Source organism: Polypterus senegalus, chromosome 17, assembly GCF_016835505.1.
Source record: "Polypterus senegalus isolate Bchr_013 chromosome 17, ASM1683550v1, whole genome shotgun sequence".
NCBI classification, from domain to species: domain Eukaryota; kingdom Metazoa; phylum Chordata; class Cladistia; order Polypteriformes; family Polypteridae; genus Polypterus; species Polypterus senegalus.
The window spans coordinates 86,498,551-86,515,721 of NC_053170.1; the positions used below are offsets into that span (position 1 = coordinate 86,498,551).

Sequence of the window (17,171 nt, forward strand, 5' to 3'; positions counted from 1 at the left end):
ATTCTACCTCACATGAGGTTAATTAAGAAAGCAGACAGGTCTTCATCTAGTCTTCCAGTAACAATTATAAAAGGAATCAGTTGGAGCAGGAATGTAGTATAGAAAGTTTTCCACGTTCTTCTAGATATTCCCATGTTAAACCATTCAGATTTATAAAGTTTGCTCTGTTGGACTTCCTTCCTGTTTAACATCTTATTTCGTTCCTTTGGTTTCCAAAATTACATTCAATATAAATATGCTTCTTCAACATGATGTTGAAGAAAAAAAACTTTTACTTGCAGTTTTATTGACAGCATCAATTTCATACATTGCAATTTTTCAATGTAATAAAATTATCCAGTTTTCAAATAAACACTATTATTGATTTTGTGACACTTATTTTGATAATATTTGCATGCCTGATTGACTACCTAACTACAGAATATGAAAATCATTTCTGTACATCAGAAAGAGGTAGTATGAAGATTAAGATGAGAAACTGCTGAGCAAAGCAAAGGCCAATGACTTGAGCAAAATATTTCCAGATGTAGTGTACATTTATGTAGCACCACAAGGCACAAAGACAATGCACAGGAAAACATTCCTAAGTGTGCCCTATTACCTGAGTAAGATACAGTCCCTTTAGAATCTGTCTTCAGCTGCTTCCGGAGTGTCCTCTGCTGCTCTTCAGTGGGATTTATGCCAAGATACTTCAAAGCCTTAAGAAAAGAGACATTTTAAACATCACTAAGACGACAACAGCAGACAAAAAAATGATCAAAGTCCTATGAGAAAAGAAAAAGAAAAAAAAAACTTTAAATCATGCCCATTTTTAACCCTACTGATTATACCAACATTAATATAAACAAAGAAGAAATTGTTCATCACATTTCACAGCTACTTTCACGTAAAGATAATCTGAATCAAGCTTGAAAAGACTTTTTTTCCAGCTAAACGATTTGATTTATGTGAAAACAATATAGGTAGTGACCAGTTACTTCTTCCTTCACATGTAGAAACTGGTGTGCATTTTATAGCTAGTAACACTTCATTTACAACATCATAATGCCATACTAAATGATCAATTGATGTGTCTATTACATTAGGCTATAATGTCAGATAGTATGTGTTGTTCACTGTGGAAACTTGAAATGTCAGATAATATTGCTGCTCAGTGTGGAAACTTGATTAAAACCTCTATCAATACTGAATACCACAATTACCAAGGCTGCTGGTGTATTTAAGGCAAATACAACCAGGCTTCAAGTTTGTGGTAGTCACAGAAAGGGCCAAAAGGATTAATTTTACTCAAATAATTTTCACCATTAGAGATACTGCAAAGCAGTTTACAAGGCAGTTCATTAACTAGTATAATTTAAAAAGTATACTATTATAATAGCACTGAAATGGGTAGACACATTATTGATAGCTGGGTTGTGTTGGATGTTGCCTGAATTGACTGCTGAAGTACCAGACAATATATGAAATAATGTACTTTTGGAAGTGAAACCAACAGAATAGCAAGACAATGAATCATGTAACATATGAAGTGAAAGAAACAGTAACAGTTTCAGAAAGCAACACAGAAAAGCAGTGACACTAATGTAAATTCCACAGCAAGAAACAGAGGAAATCTGCTTTTGCAAAAACCTACATGAGAATGGAAATTCGCCAAAGAGTAGAAAAAGTAACAGACCTACAGACACTGAAGAAGATATAACAAACCAGAGAAGCTTAACCAAACACTTGAAAGTTCAGAATTGTTTAAAAAAATAAGAGTAATGTCCCCTGAGACAGTACCGTAATGCATTCCATGAGGCAGAGAACTTCACTATGTAGTTCACATAACTTCACTACATTCCTAAATATATTCACCAACAAGAAAACAAAATTAGTTGTAATTTTCACATTACAAATGACCTTTTGTACATTTCGGCTACATGTTTTAAGAAATAAAAAAAACCATAATAACCCATATTTATTATATTTTACTGCCATTCACGTCCTAATGCAAACCACTGAATACACTTTGTCTTCCCCTTAGAAGTATACAATCATGTTCTGTCTGAAAAGAAAAAGACCAGGTTTCATTGATGTTGATTGTGGAAATGTCTAACATCTATACAACTAGCTACTAAATACAGTGATCCCTCGCTATATCACGCTTCGACTTTCGCGGCTTCACTCTATCGCGATTTTTTTCCCCATACACGCTTACGTCAGTACGCATGCGCTTTCTGAGAACTTTTATCTAAGCCCTACGATGGCTCCTAAACGTGCTGATTTTTCTAAGCCTTCTGACAATAAAACTAAGCGCCGGAGGGAGATGCTTACTATCCAGGAGAAGGTGAAACTCTTGGATATGATTAAAGACGGCAATACCCTACAAAAGCCTCCTCACGCATATGAAAAGACAACGCCAGCAACTGCCTATCACGATGTTCTTCAGCCGCGCACCCAGACACCCACTGCCTACTCCTAGTACTCCTTCAGCGGAAGAAGACAACAACGCACCTGCTGAAGATACTGCACCACCTCTGAAGACTCTCCTACAGAGGTCGTGCCTTCATAGGTTAGTGGTTGTGTGTAAGAACTGTGTGTGTTTGTTTGCAATTAAATGTACAGTACCATAATCTACTATATAAAAGCGTTCGGGATTGTCCTTCCGTCCCGTGAGTGCAAAGCGTAACGGTATTCCGCTTATTACAGACTTACTACTTGCGGCTTGAGGTATGAAGCGAAGCGACGCGATGTGAGCAGAGTTCTGGTGCTTCCATTGTTCCCTTGCTTTTGTGCGCGATGCGCTGGAAAAATAGACAAAATTATGTCTCTGGAAATAATAAATGTTGATGGAGTACAAATGCCTCACCGTGTAGTAAATATCAGGGGAGATGGTGCTTGCTTATTCTCATCTATAGCTTAATTTAGTCCATGAAACTCCGTCTTTAGCGGTACAGATTGACAGGCTGACATTGTACGACTTTGGACAGGCACTTGAGGGGATAAAAAATAACCTAGGTTTTCGGGAGATGTTATGAATGGGCACTTTGATGTTCTCATTTCCTACACTTACATGCCTGATGTACACATGGAGCACACAAAAATTGAGGATAAGATTCGGTCACCTTAAAAGGCGAGTGAGCCTAGTAATATGATATTTGTAACGTCTAATATGTCTTATTTTCTCTGATTTTGTCTAATATTTTGGGTAATACGAGTGTAATGGTGACTAAAGGGTGTTATTTCATGTCTAGAGGGCTCTAATAATGTTATAAAACGTATTTAGAAGGTCGTAAACAGGTTTTCTATACTCTAACTGCGAAAATATTCGATTTATAAATAAAGAATCCTACTTCGCGAAAATTCGTTTATCACGGTAGAGTCTGGAACGGATTAACCGTGATAAACGAGGGTTCACTGTACAATTTACTTTTTTAAAGCAGCAGTAACTGCCAAGTGCAGTACCTTCTACATAGATTGTACATCTGTGAAATGCTTTCTAAAAATAGTAGCATAATCCTGAAAGAAGTAAACAAGCCTGAGCTAGTAATATATCAAAAGTAAAATCTTGTTTTATTCTACCTTGTAAAACAATAACATAATTTAAAGCATAGGGTCCTATCTTGTTTGCTTGTTTATCTTTTGCACTCTTTCTACATATAAAGTGATAAGACATCCACGTGGAACCCATGCTCTTGCATAGTTGTAATGTTACCCATCGTTCCTAAGTGGGCGGGAGTGGCATGTGAAGAAAGGTAACAGGTAGCACATAGAAAGAGGGATGTAAGGCATATCCAGTGAACAGAGGTTCATAAATGCAAAAATGCAATTGAAAACAGAAGTAATGGCTATTGTACAATTAAACTCGTTTTTAATAAATTGGCATTTCACTTTCAATAAATTCACTGGTAGAGTCTTATTTTTGTTCCCTTGGCCTGTATTTTCATTGTTTTTCTTTCCTGTCAGAATATTTTCATCAGATCTGCTTTGTTGCTTTCCTCTGTTGCCTTCATAATGTTGAACAATTTTCTCTGTGCACCGTTTGTTTGTCCAGGTCACAGAAGAATAACCAGCTGACATATGTTATTCTGATGTCCACTTATGAAAAGACATTTGGGTTCAAAGAAGGTTGGTTTTTCCCTTAGGAAATCTCATCATGCCGATTTGTTTTTATGTTTTTCTGCAGAAACCTAATGCTTGTACTATAAATATGTAAATGTAATGAGGTGTATGCTTTTTTGTATCTAGGGGTAATGTTTTAATGTGAATTGTAATACAGTATATACAAATAAAGTTACTGTTATTGTAGAGTATCATTTAATCTTAGGATCAATAACAGGAATAAATAAGGCATGCAAATTATACTGAAATTATGGTTAAGGAAATAATAAAAAAAAAAAAAGAAATCCAAATACTCTTTCAATCATTTATGAAAATACTGTATGCTCCCATTGGTCATTATTGGTGGCTGCAACAGCACAAATGAGAGAAATTGTGGATTTTGAGAAGGACAATACTACTGAGGCATGGTTGGCAGAGTATTAATATCAAAGTGTCCTCATCTTCCTCATGTAACAAGCAGAACTGTGGTTAAGGTGAGGTGGCTTAGAAGTCAGAGCAAAAGAAATTAGTTCAGAAAAACTGTGGATAAAACGCTCTTTGATCAACATATTTGCAAAATGATTTGCGATGCAAGCAAACCCAACAAGTAATATGTAATCACTCGAATGCTAAAAGCAGTCTAAGGTAGAAACAAGACTTTTTATTAAGATGAGTTATTAAACTGTTTTTATGTTGTATTACATAAACCTGTAATTACACTTTTTTGTTAAAAAAATCGCAATCACTGGTCTATTGTTAGGTAGAAAAATCTATCAGCTCAGACGTGTCATCCTTTACCCTTGCTGTGAACAAGTGGAAGAATACAGTATATCCTGGAGCACTGACTAAGATATTTTGTACCATCATCTTTAAAACATTAAATGTTGCAATTTCTTAATGTAGCATGGTGTCCTATCTCCAATACAGAATTAGACTTTTGTAAAATGTATGCCAAAGGGAATAAAAGCGGACCTAGCTGTTCAAGGGGGACCAATGTGCTATTAAAATAAATCATGTGAATGAAACCTTTACTTTGTCAGTTGTCTATGTTTATATTAGTGCTGGGCGGTGCACCGGTTCATACCGAAAACCATTTTTTATTTTTATTATGATATGGATTTTTGTTATACCACAACACTGGTTTAAATTGCCTAAACAACATTGGGAACGTGCCGCAGCGGGAAACTGTTCAAGGAGGGACCTTTTTCACTGCTATACCACTAATCACATCCAACAGAGTACATGTGTTAGTGTAGGTGTTGCACGGGGGCTCTTTTTCACTGTTACACCGCTAAATAGGCATGCAACGGAGTACATGCGGTAGTGTAGGTATTGCGTGGTGAAAATGGACAGAGAACTGAAGCTGTAGCCAATGATAAAGTTGAACATGATGACACAGAAGAACTTTTGCCGAAAAAAAGGAGTCACATCCGTTGCCAGGAGATAATTTGGTTTTAAAAGGTCAGATGTGGAACATTATGTTCAGAGTTGTGAATACTGTTTCTATACTACTGAATAATACTGCAAGCCAAGTTGTACTTGTTTTATTTTTTTTTTTCAATACAGTGTAATGTACCTAGATACTGTGTAATAGTGTGATGACATGTTGACTTTATTCTCGACATTTCCACTTTAATCTCGATGCTTATGACTAAAATAAAGTTGACATGTTGACTTTATTCTCATAATGTGTCATTAAAGTAGAACATCATAAACTAAACCATCATAAAATGAATATTTCATTTACTAGATTTTCTCAAACCCCATAATAAGTTATATAGCACATTAAATGCTTTGTGTTAAGTGTTCCCTGAGCCATGTTAAATTGGTACGTGCTTCTTAAACTGACTTCCTCTTGTACTGAGGAGGCACCAGCAGCGATCGCCGCACAGAATACATTCACTTCATGATATTCCTGCTCCCTGAACATTTAGAATGCTAAGATAAATACTTGATATAATTTTCATGATGAAATGCATTAAAGCATATATTAATCTTGTGGTGGCATGGCGGCTGCACTACTGCCTCACAGCAAGGGGGTCTCGGGTGTACCATGCCTGGTTTTGTTATGCTATATTGACCCTGCTAGTATATGGGTTGCTCATATTCACCCTACAACGTTCTGGCGTTCAGGATTTGCTCCTACCTCACACACAATGCTTGCTGGGATGGGCGCAACCCTGAATGGATGGCATAATTAAACATGTATAATGAAGATTTTTTTAAAGTTCTGAACACTCTGTGGGCTAAGTTTATAACTAGTTTTAACTTCACAAAGACGTTTATCATGTGGTGATTGGTTAGATGGAGAAAGAAAAAGGAAGGATAGGAGCTGAGGGTTTGATATGTCAGACAGACAGCACGCATGCAATAAAGAAAGCCCGCTCAGAAGAACATCCATTGAATTCTGTGTTCATGTCTCTGACCACCAGATCACAAACCCAACACTTACACAATATTTAAGTTAAACCTGTGCGATACCCATTCATACATCCAGTTTTCTGGAGCCTCGTCACACCAGCCATAAAGTTCTCTACACTGAACATACACCTGAGGACCTCTTACTGCGAGGGAGCAGCATATTCATAAGTGCAGCTACTGCGGAAACCCTCCCTCAGCGAAAGTGCAAGAGAAACTAAAATTAAATAAAGCAGTGGATATCGCAAGATCGCACAAGATATTCGCGAGATACAACTTTAATGAGAAGACGCAGGGTATAAAGCCTCGATGCTAAAGACTTGGCGAATTCATGCCTTCTCTGCTGGCCTAAAAAAATATCTGAATCACAAACTGATGTTAATTATATTTTGTCCATGAATACTTATTAAATAATTCCAAATAGAGTGTGTGTATGTATATATATATATATATATATATATATATATATATATATATATATATATATATATATATATATATATATATATATATATATATATATATATATATATATATAGAATTGTTAAAAGTTTGAAGGCAGTACTTTGCCGCTGTGAAGCGCGGGCATTTTGCTAGTAGTATTATAAATGCAAGTTGCAGTTTTATTATTTATGTATATAGCTTAGCTTGAAGCAAGGTCCATATTAATGCTACTTGCCTTAATGAGGGTTCAGTTGGTAAAGATGTCATCACCAAGTTGCACTTGTTTTATTTTATTTTTATTTGGTGAATACTGTATAATGCACATAGGCTTGAAGTCCTAAAGTAATAGTATTATTACTGGAAGTTGCCCTATTAATTATTTTATTATTTATTAGTTTAAATATTATGCAGTTTAATGATGGTGAAGTTGTTTAAAAAGTCACTTTAATGTGTCAGTGGACAGAGATTGTTAACAGAAAGTGTAGTTGGTTTACAAAATAATATGTACTATTTATTTCTTTTCCAAGACATGTTCAGTGCAATACAACTTTTGACAAGCACCTCTGGATATTTTAGTAAGTCTAAATGCCTCTTTGGATGGTTTAAAATATGTTGTCAAAATTATAGTTGAAGTTGTTTGCAAAATTTGTTCAATAAAAAGGTTCAATATTTTGACTGCATCTATCATGCAATGTGATTCCTCCTCTTCATTAGTGCCACCCACTTGAAAACTATCAATTTATGAGGCCATGCAAACCAGTATTAATACTTGTGTGCACATTAAAACATTTTTTTTGTACAATGTACAATGCTTATGACCAGTCTACTGCAGTAATTGCAGTGGAAAATGTTAACATCCACTCATGCATGGGAAAAAAAAATACAGTTGAATACTGTACTGCGAAACCGGAATAATTTAGAAAAATACAAAATATATATATGTGTGTGTGTATGTAGATTTTTATTATATATATATATATATATATATATATATATCAGCAACACTCATCACTCACAACAGTGACAAAACAATTACATTGACAATCATGTTACGTTATTTTCAAAATGTTTCCTTTTCTTTTTCATTACTTCTTTAACACACTTCTACGCGGGTATTTTGCTAGTGTGCTATATAAGAAAGAGTTATTAGGTATTTCTTTCTTAGAAATGTGAAAACAACTCAAGATGATGAATGAGGACATAAGATGGCTGATAGAATAAATAAAAACTCAACTACTGACCTTCTGCAGCTTATGAAGTTTTAGACGAGCAGATGCTTTGATGGTAGCCTCTCCATGGGAGGAGCAGCTCTTGGTCCCATAAGCAGATGCTGTGAAAATGAAAGAATTCCAAAAACAATATGAATAAATAATGCATTACGGTTGCCTACCTACTGTCTGCAATCTGAACACAGCCGGTGTGGCAGAGCCTTCTATATATGTTTTCCTTTACAAACACTGTATTTCCCACTATACTGTATCAGCTAGAACCTGACATGCCTTGATACTGCTCAAAATGTATCTTGTAGCTCTAGGAGTCTAACAGTCAAAAACAAAAATTGAACAAACACAGGAATTATGCTAGGCATTTCTGCACTTTGTCATATGGAACAGTTTACAGAGACAATCAGATTTATCCAGATCTGAGTAGTAGAGTTCCAAAGTACACTGAGGCCACAATAAGATGTTCTATGTATAACATTCTGCCAAAACATCATCCCTCCTTAAAGTGCAGAGCAGATGAAGTCTCAAACCCACAAAAACAAATAATTGTTATTAGATACATATTTGTGCACTATACTTATTTTGAAAAACAAACCATTTTCAAACCTGAACTTATTCAAAGGCAGAAACTTGACAAAATGGTTTTATTTTGTAGTGGGCTTAGTTTTCAAGCAACCCAATGCTAAAATGGAGATTAATTTTTATTTTTGTCTTCCAGCTTCTTTGAATGTTATCTCCACTATAATGGTTGGGCCTATGTCTTTCAACTAGACAGTCATAGAATGCTATGAAAAAGTAATTTGAAAATCATTTTGAATTGTTCATTTTGTATTTGTTACTAAATTCTCAATATAACACTATCACCTAAACAGACAATATGCTACTTTTGTAACTTTACAAAAGCCAAAAAATATTTTTTGTAGCTGTGCTTTTGCATATGTTTCTCTGAGTAATTTAAGTTAAAATATATATATATATATATATATATATATATATATATATATATATATATATATATATATATATATATATATATATATATATATATATATTTTTGATATGCAGTAACACACTGACTCATTATGGTATGTGTTATTCTTACAGAAAACTATGAATTCAAGACAAGCAAATGAAACTGATGAGAATACACCTAACTCAGAGTTAAAAGTTAGTCTGTCTATGTAAGATGTTGATCATTTTCTTTAATATTATTAGCACTGACGGGCCTTTTCCAGAGGTTTCTTTGAACCATATTTTAGAAATGTTTAACTTCCGAGTAAGGACTGTGATATTATAATACTGACTCGCCTTACTGTTTCTTTGAAATTGTATTACCTAAACTGAATTTAGTTTGCTTTGAAATTCTTTCTAAAATATCTTTTGGGAAGAGGGGTGAGTTCACTGTGGTTACTGGCAGTGTGGATTGTGTCCCCAATTTAACTTAAATCTTTAATCCTGTATGCTTGCAGGGACATTCAAGATGAATTACACATGGGAAATGTGGCAGATATGGTCATTAGTAGGAAACATTTAGAATATATGTTATAAATTAATAAAGTCTTGGATATTTTGGGCATGTTTCGTGGAACTTATGCAATCGCCTTCCCTGGCCATTCTAGCAGCAACAGAGAAACATGTCTGAAGCAATTGCATGTAAGTATACAGTAGTTGGTAAAGGTTGAATAGTCAGGTAATTTCAATCCATACAGCTTCCCAGGTATGTATTTGAAGGACCACAGAAGGTGTGTAAAGTTTTTTTTTTTCTCTATCTCTGATTGTTTCACCTTGAACAGAACAATTGAATTTTGTACATTTCCAAATTCTTTTTTTTTGTCACTTTTGGTTTGACATGTAACACATGCTGTTTACAATGTAATAATAACAGTCTGTATAATCTGACTAGCCACGGAAAGAATCCTTCTAGTTCTATAAAGCTGACATACTGAATGCATGAGCAGTGTTAACATGGGTGAATGATTTATGAATAGATATTATTAGTGCTGGTTTCACAAAAAAATAGAGTACACACTACATTGCCTCATCAGTAAAGTGTAGGGTTGAGTTTTCTATGGCATGTCTCAGACAGAAGTATAAAACAGACTAAAGAAACAAATGTTAATGTACATTACACATTTACCCCCCAAAAAAGTGTGCATCACAACTGCAGTATGAGCATTACAAGCATGACAGAGTTAACCTGGCTATAGACAACGCACAATGGAAATGCAAAACTGTATGCTACACTCTTAGCGGGAGGACTAGTGTGACAGGAGCTTTTCGTAATTTCTCTGCACCTGTTGTGGTGCCTTTCAAAGCACAGCTTGTGAATAAATCTGACATTTCAGTTTCATTTAAAACCATTTGACAATTTTTACATACTTGGAAAAATATCTTAGACCTTTTAATATTGCATTTGTGCAATCTGAAAGGTTATTCTAAAAGAGGCTCTGTTTTTGTTCACTATCTTTTTAGTCCACATTTGTTCTTTTGTTTATATTCCAAAATACAATGCATTAGCCAAGTGGTTGTGCACTCTTTCTGTGTGAATGCATTTAAGTATCCTCAAACCAAGAAATACAGGATGTGTAAAGATGGTTAAAATTAGGGTAGGGTTTACATTAAAAGTGATATTAAGATGCAATGAAATGATCAGTTGGGGGAAAAAAAATACTACCTAGGACCATCACAAGTAAGTAAGATTAAGATTTTTTCGAACCAGATTCCTACTTTCCTTTAATGTTGTGCTTTAATCTAATCCTCAACAGTACATATCTAGACTGCTGCTGATAAAATTTAAATACACTCTCCAAATTCACCTCTTGGCAAACTGGTACAAGCCTAGGTTTGCATTCTGTACACATACCTTTAACATAAACCTAGAGCAAATATAAAAAGACACACATGCAGAATACAACTGAGTCACACTCACACAAAAACACATATGTGCACAAATCAAAATAAATAAACATAGGGGTTAGAAATAATGAATCGGCCAAATAATAGACAGTGGGATTAATTTGTAAAAGGTAGGCGTCTGGCAGCTGTTTGCCAACAGCAGAAGATGGAGTAGGAATATAAATTACAGCTGAGAAACAAATGGCAAAGCAGGAAAAGGCAAAGATTGTTTCACCTCAATTAATTCCTGATTATGTAAAGTGTGAATTTTTGCAAAACCAAACTTCCATGTCAAGTTTCACAAGTATGCAAAATGTGCAACCGTGATTGTATATATATATATATATATATATATATATATATATATATATATATATATATATATATATATATATATATATATATATATATATATAAATCACACATTCTTAAAAAAATATCAACCTCTGTAATGTTGTCCTATTTATTCTTTTCTCGTGTGTTACCCGTGCGCTTTTTAAAGCCTATCCTGGACATTTCTCACTACATTTTAAAGATAAAGACAGCTACCTCTAGCTTGCTAGGAGCTGCAATAGCTTTAAAAGACAATCTGCTGTATTAATATTCATATCTATACCAGTTGCCAAGTTAAATAATAAGTCACAGATTAAATGAATTGTAAAATTTGAGTGGAAAGTAATTAGCAAGGACTTTTGCAATTAAGTCTCTGTGGTCTGGTAATGCCCTTTCTGAAGCCAAAGATACATACAAGAAGACAAAAGGTTCAAGTATTCCTAAATAAAGGGACCATAAACAGGCAATTACACCTAGGCACGATTAAAACAATGATCAAAATTACCATATCCATTCTAATACCAGGTCATGTCACTTGCAGAAATTCTTTGATGATTTTGCAATAATAGGGCATATTGATAAGGGGAACGAGACATGATATATAAGTCAGGCAAAGAACTTTGTTTCCTGATGCAGAAAGAATTGCCTGAAACTTACCCTCAACAAAACCAAGGAATTGATTATTGACTTTCACATGACAATCTGGAATGGTTTGTTACGGAGAGAAACTATATAAGAAAAGTCAGACAAAACTCTTTTTGCTTAGGCAAGAGCACTCATTTAATGTGGATAGTGATATTCTTTATGTGTTCTACCACTCTGTGGTGGCCACTGCAGTTTCCTACACTGTGGTGTACTGTGCTTGTACATCACTTCAGGAGAAGCCCACCAAATCAACAAGTTAATAAAAAGGCAGGCTCAATCACTAGACTCATTCTCAACTTGATGGAGCTAGTAGTGAAGGACAGCATGAAAACAAAAACTGACAGTTATTATGAACACTCATAGGCTTGAGATGTGGGGGGGAAAAATACAGAAAATCCTACATAGATGGGGAGGACATGGAAACATAATGACACAGACTTCAGTCTCTTCAGATATGAACTGGCTTAAGAAAGATTGAGAATATTCAGCTTTATAAGCCATTATATAAAGTTTATTGCTTGACTTTTAAACATAAAAATATTTTGAAGTGGGCTAAACTGTACTGAACATGCCATTAACAATGTATCAAATATCAGAATTACATTTCCAAAAAACATGCTTTTTAAATATCAACATATGAAAAAAGTAATTTTTGCCAACATAAGCCCACAGCTTATTTTTAATGCTTTCTTCAGAGGTATAAAGGTGTGACTATCATTAATTTTTTATGAAAGTAAATTTGAAGTTGATCATTTGCGTGCAAGCCAACATGATTATCTCTTCCATACTAATATTTTATTTCTTTTCAAATCTCAAAATGAAAACAGAGTATATAATTGAACACTAAACCACAGAAACAAAAGTCTGTGCCGACGCCTCAAAGTAGCAAGATGTTTTTATAAGGCTGCAAAGATAGGTATGATTGACACTCTATGGTGAGTGCAGCACTGAGTGGGCAAGTACTGTAAATTTATTTATTTATTATGCAGGCAACCAATATAAAAATGAATAAATCACTTTAAGATGATATTTTAAATGGAGGATAACCATGTTTAATCATACTTGGAACACAATAATGTTAGCAAAGAAGCATCAGTCAGTGTCTGCAATCTCTAAAAAAGTAGACATGTTCAGATTTGCACACATTTTCACACAAAAAAAAAAACAGAGAACAACTGTTATATCCAATTGTTATGAGCAAATGTTAGGTGTGCCCTGTAGACATCTCGTTATAGATATACCGCATGGAAGGGAGCTTGGATAGAGGGATATATTAGGTCTTCAAATCTTCTGCTGAACAGCCTTGCAATCTGTTGCAAAGCACTTGCCTTAGCAGACTGTGTTAAGGCTAGTCAGTGCATCTGTTAATTATTCAATGCAAACTTAGACTCAGTTAAACTCTAACAAAATAGAAAAAAAAAATTAATTACAAAAAATACTTCAGACTCAGAAACAAATGAAAGTTCAAGCTGGTTACAGCAAAAACCACAATCCAGTCAATATATATTCAACATACGGATTCACCTGTGCAATTCAAAAGGCAAGATAGAAAGAGTATTCATAAAGTGAGGACAAGAAGCTATTTAGTGGAAGCAAAAATGTCCTCTGTAGTCAAACATGACTGATGCTTTTCCTAAAAGAATCTTAAAGTTAAACATTTAGGATTTACAATTGTTTCTGTTTAGTCATTTTCATGTCATCAAATGAAAAGGAGATGGAAAATTAGGCAAAACTGTACATTCATCTAACTTTACAATTGTATCTCTCAATGAAACTGTAACCTAGGTTGTCAGTAGCCATTTATATCTATTATAGAGTTACTTCTCACAAATTAGTACAAAGTTGGGTTCAGACATAGAGTGATCCAAAAATTAGAATCCTATGATGGTTCTCAGTAAGCCTGGACAAGAATAGATTTTCTGGGATCCACCTCTAGACCAAGGTCCATATTTGGTGATCACAGAAAAGCACATAGTCCCCCACCCAGCCCCCCAACCAGGTTTAGTCTCTGTAGGCTATGGGATAAGAGGCTTGGTGGGGGTAGAGAGAATCACACAGATGTCCAAAGTGGAGTAACAGGATCAGGTTACATGCATGTGTGGAGCAAACGTGCACATTACTACAATCTAACAATTGAAAAATAGTTCAAAACAGGAATCCCCTTACAGGGAAGGAGTCTAAGCTCCTATCTGTCAGGCAAGAGAGGTGCTGTTCAGGAAAGCCATGTTATACAGGTAAGGCAGCCAGATCTGCAACTGGCTAATGGAGAACTTTTGCTATGCAGCACAATTAGTGGCTCTGACTTCAGCTTTCTGGGTTATGTCTGCTTTCTGAAGGACAACAAAAAGAAAGAGAATAGGAGTGTTGCACTGAGTGACTTACTGTTGGTGACAGCATAGAATACAATGTTCAAGTCAATTATGGTTGTTTTAGCATTTAGTGAAGATGTGGTCTATACGCACCACTTGTGGTATATCTGATATAGTCATCCCTTACTTTTTGAAGGAAAGGGACTTTGAGACCATGAAAAGCAAAATCCCTCATGAAACTGACGAGCGCCTACAAACAATTGCCCTCCAACATTTTAGCCTATGTGGAAGGATCAAAATGTACATAAGCACTTGCATGGATTTTTATTGTGCCCCTCAAACACATCTGGTCATATCAAAACAATAAACCATGGTTTAATTCAGAGGTCCACAATTCCAGCGAGTAAAAAATATCCAGATATGATCTACAAAGAGCTATTAGACAAGCCAAAATGAAATACAGACTTAAACTGGATGGTCACTGCACTACCATTTAAAGTCAAAGTATGTGGCAGAGATTGGGAAACATCACAGGCTACAGAGGCAGAAGTAGAAGATTGATCACTGACAGCCATTTCTTTCCACATGAGCTCAAAGAATTCTATGCCTGCTTCGAGGCCCACAACACCAAGTCAATGGGCAGGGAGGGGGCAAGGGTTCATTCACAATATTATCCACAGAAGTGGAAAATTCTCTGAGGATGATAAACTCCCAGAAGGCAGCCAGCTCGGAAAACATCACTGCAGGTGCACGCTCGTTCTTCCACCCTTGCTGAAGTTCTGCCTGACATATTTACCTCTCCCTTATACAAGTTACAATCTCCACCTGCTACAAAACAACCACCATTATTCCAATGCTAAAAAAGAGCAAAGCTAAATGTCTGAATGACTATCAGCCTGTTGCATTGACTACTATAGTAATGAATCGCTTCAACGGAATTATGAGCCACATTCAGACATTCATACCCAACACAATGGAGACCCTAAAGTCTGCATACATGCCAAACAGGTCGGAAGTGGATGAAATTAGCACATTACTGTATATACAGTCCTTACACACCTAGAAAACAAGGACTGATATGCCTGAATGCTGTTTACCGATTACTTCTCAGCATTTAATACTGTGATACCAGCTAAGCAGGGTGATACCAGACCTGGCAGGGAAAGTATGGCAGCATTTGTGTTTTCTGAGAAGGCTAAGAAAGTTTGACATACCAAGCACTATCCTCAGCAACTTCTACAGATACACGATTGAGAGAAGTATCCTAACCTACAGCCTGGTTTGGGAACAGTACAGCATGAGACCGCAAGGCTCTATAGCTGGTAGTAAAATCAGCGTAAAAATCATTGGAACAGCACTCACTACGCTAGAGGACATCTATAACACCAGAGTACTGAGGAGGGCCCATAACATTATTAAGAACGCAATCCTCCCACAAAACGAAGTTTTCATATTGCTACCATCAGGGGGATGCTACAAGAACATAGCAGCTAGAACAAGGCTGACAGACGGTTTTCTCCCTTATGCCCTCAGTAAAAACCCATCTACTGCCCTTTCCTCAGCAATGCAGGTTAGCTTGGGTCTAAAGGATGGAAAAACCTCTTGAGACCATATATCTGCAGTGCTTACACTGAATCATTTATTTGTACTCTTAGTTCTGTTTGTTTTCTGCATTTTTTTTGTACCTGAGATGTTTCTGTTTATTCTGCTGACTTCAACTTTATTGTCATATCTACTCAGTAGAAGAAGAAGTTAAAGTATAAAAATATAAGTATAAATAAATAAAATAAAATATTTAGCTACCTTAGAACCTGGCATGTGTTTCTTTTCCAGCCTGATGTAAGTCAGTTTAGCATTCTTTTCCAAAAGAACTCTGCACTCAAGGGCACTAAATACAAGTTACATCATGCATCTTCTACTTCTATATCATTTTATTTAGTATTTCAGTGAAACACACTCACCCACCACCTTTAGGTTTCATAAAGCTTCCTTTAACATCTTTCAAACAATCCTTCGATGAAAGTATATGAAACTTTCACAGCCAGCAATCGTCCTATCTGCCCTTTGCTGTTCAAAATAATGAGCATATATAGACCATGCCACTTAACATATGAAAGTCAATAGAGGAAAGGCTAAATGTAACTCAAGAGCTTTCAGAAATACTAATACCATTTCTTAAACATTATAGAATGTTGCAACCTGCAAATAAACTAAATTTTGGAGTAAAAAACTATGTAAAACAAGGCATGACTGTATATCTCATTAAAAAAGGGACTTAGATAAACACATGGGATTAACTAGAGAGATTTTATCTTGGAAATTCTTGTGAATTCCACACCCCACCAAAACAATGAAAATAGTAAATAAATTTGAGATTAGTGATTTCTGGTCTGATCAGCTAAACGTGTTGCTGTTTCTATAAACTGAGAATGAGATGAAAGAACAATCCTTTAAAAGAGAAACCTATGTATGTTTCAAATAATGTTTATATAACAGATGTATATATCTATAAATTGATACAGACACGTTAAGAGATTTCCTCAGGGTCATACACCACATCAGTAGTGAGAATTGAACTCTGCTTTAAAATTCCAACTTTTAAACTACCAGACCCCAATGAATGGCAAGAATGCCATGATGACTCTTACAGGAGGAACTGTCTCATATAAATGTTTAAGATACTATAACTGAGATAGCAATTGAAGTAAAAGCATTATCATAAACTTTAGACTGTCTTTCCAATTATAGTTCCTGTATTAAATGCATGCGATTCACAATTCTATATATAAAATGTACTTATATAAAATGTGTGCAGCATTATACA

The 17,171-nt window shown here is 35.3% G+C and overlaps 1 protein-coding gene and 1 non-coding gene across 2 annotated transcripts in view; both read right to left on the bottom strand.

Annotated features, from left to right (window-relative positions):
* Nucleotides 1-17,171, bottom strand: part of LOC120517213 (syntaxin-binding protein 4-like) — a 173,700-nt gene that overhangs the window by 85,704 nt on the left and 70,825 nt on the right. Inside the window, exons 17-18 of the mRNA XM_039739381.1 lie at nt 8,184-8,272; nt 602-698 (exon numbers count right to left, since the gene is read on the bottom strand). Of these exons, the coding sequence (XP_039595315.1) occupies nt 602-698; nt 8,184-8,272 (186 nt within the window). The remainder of the gene's footprint in view (nt 1-601; nt 699-8,183; nt 8,273-17,171) is intronic.
* LOC120518247 overlaps nt 17,151-17,171 on the bottom strand; it is a 177-nt gene continuing 156 nt past the window's right edge. The window contains exon 1 of the transcript XR_005631213.1: nt 17,151-17,171. This exon is cut by the window's right edge and continues 156 nt beyond it. This is a non-coding gene — a non-coding RNA (small Cajal body-specific RNA 16).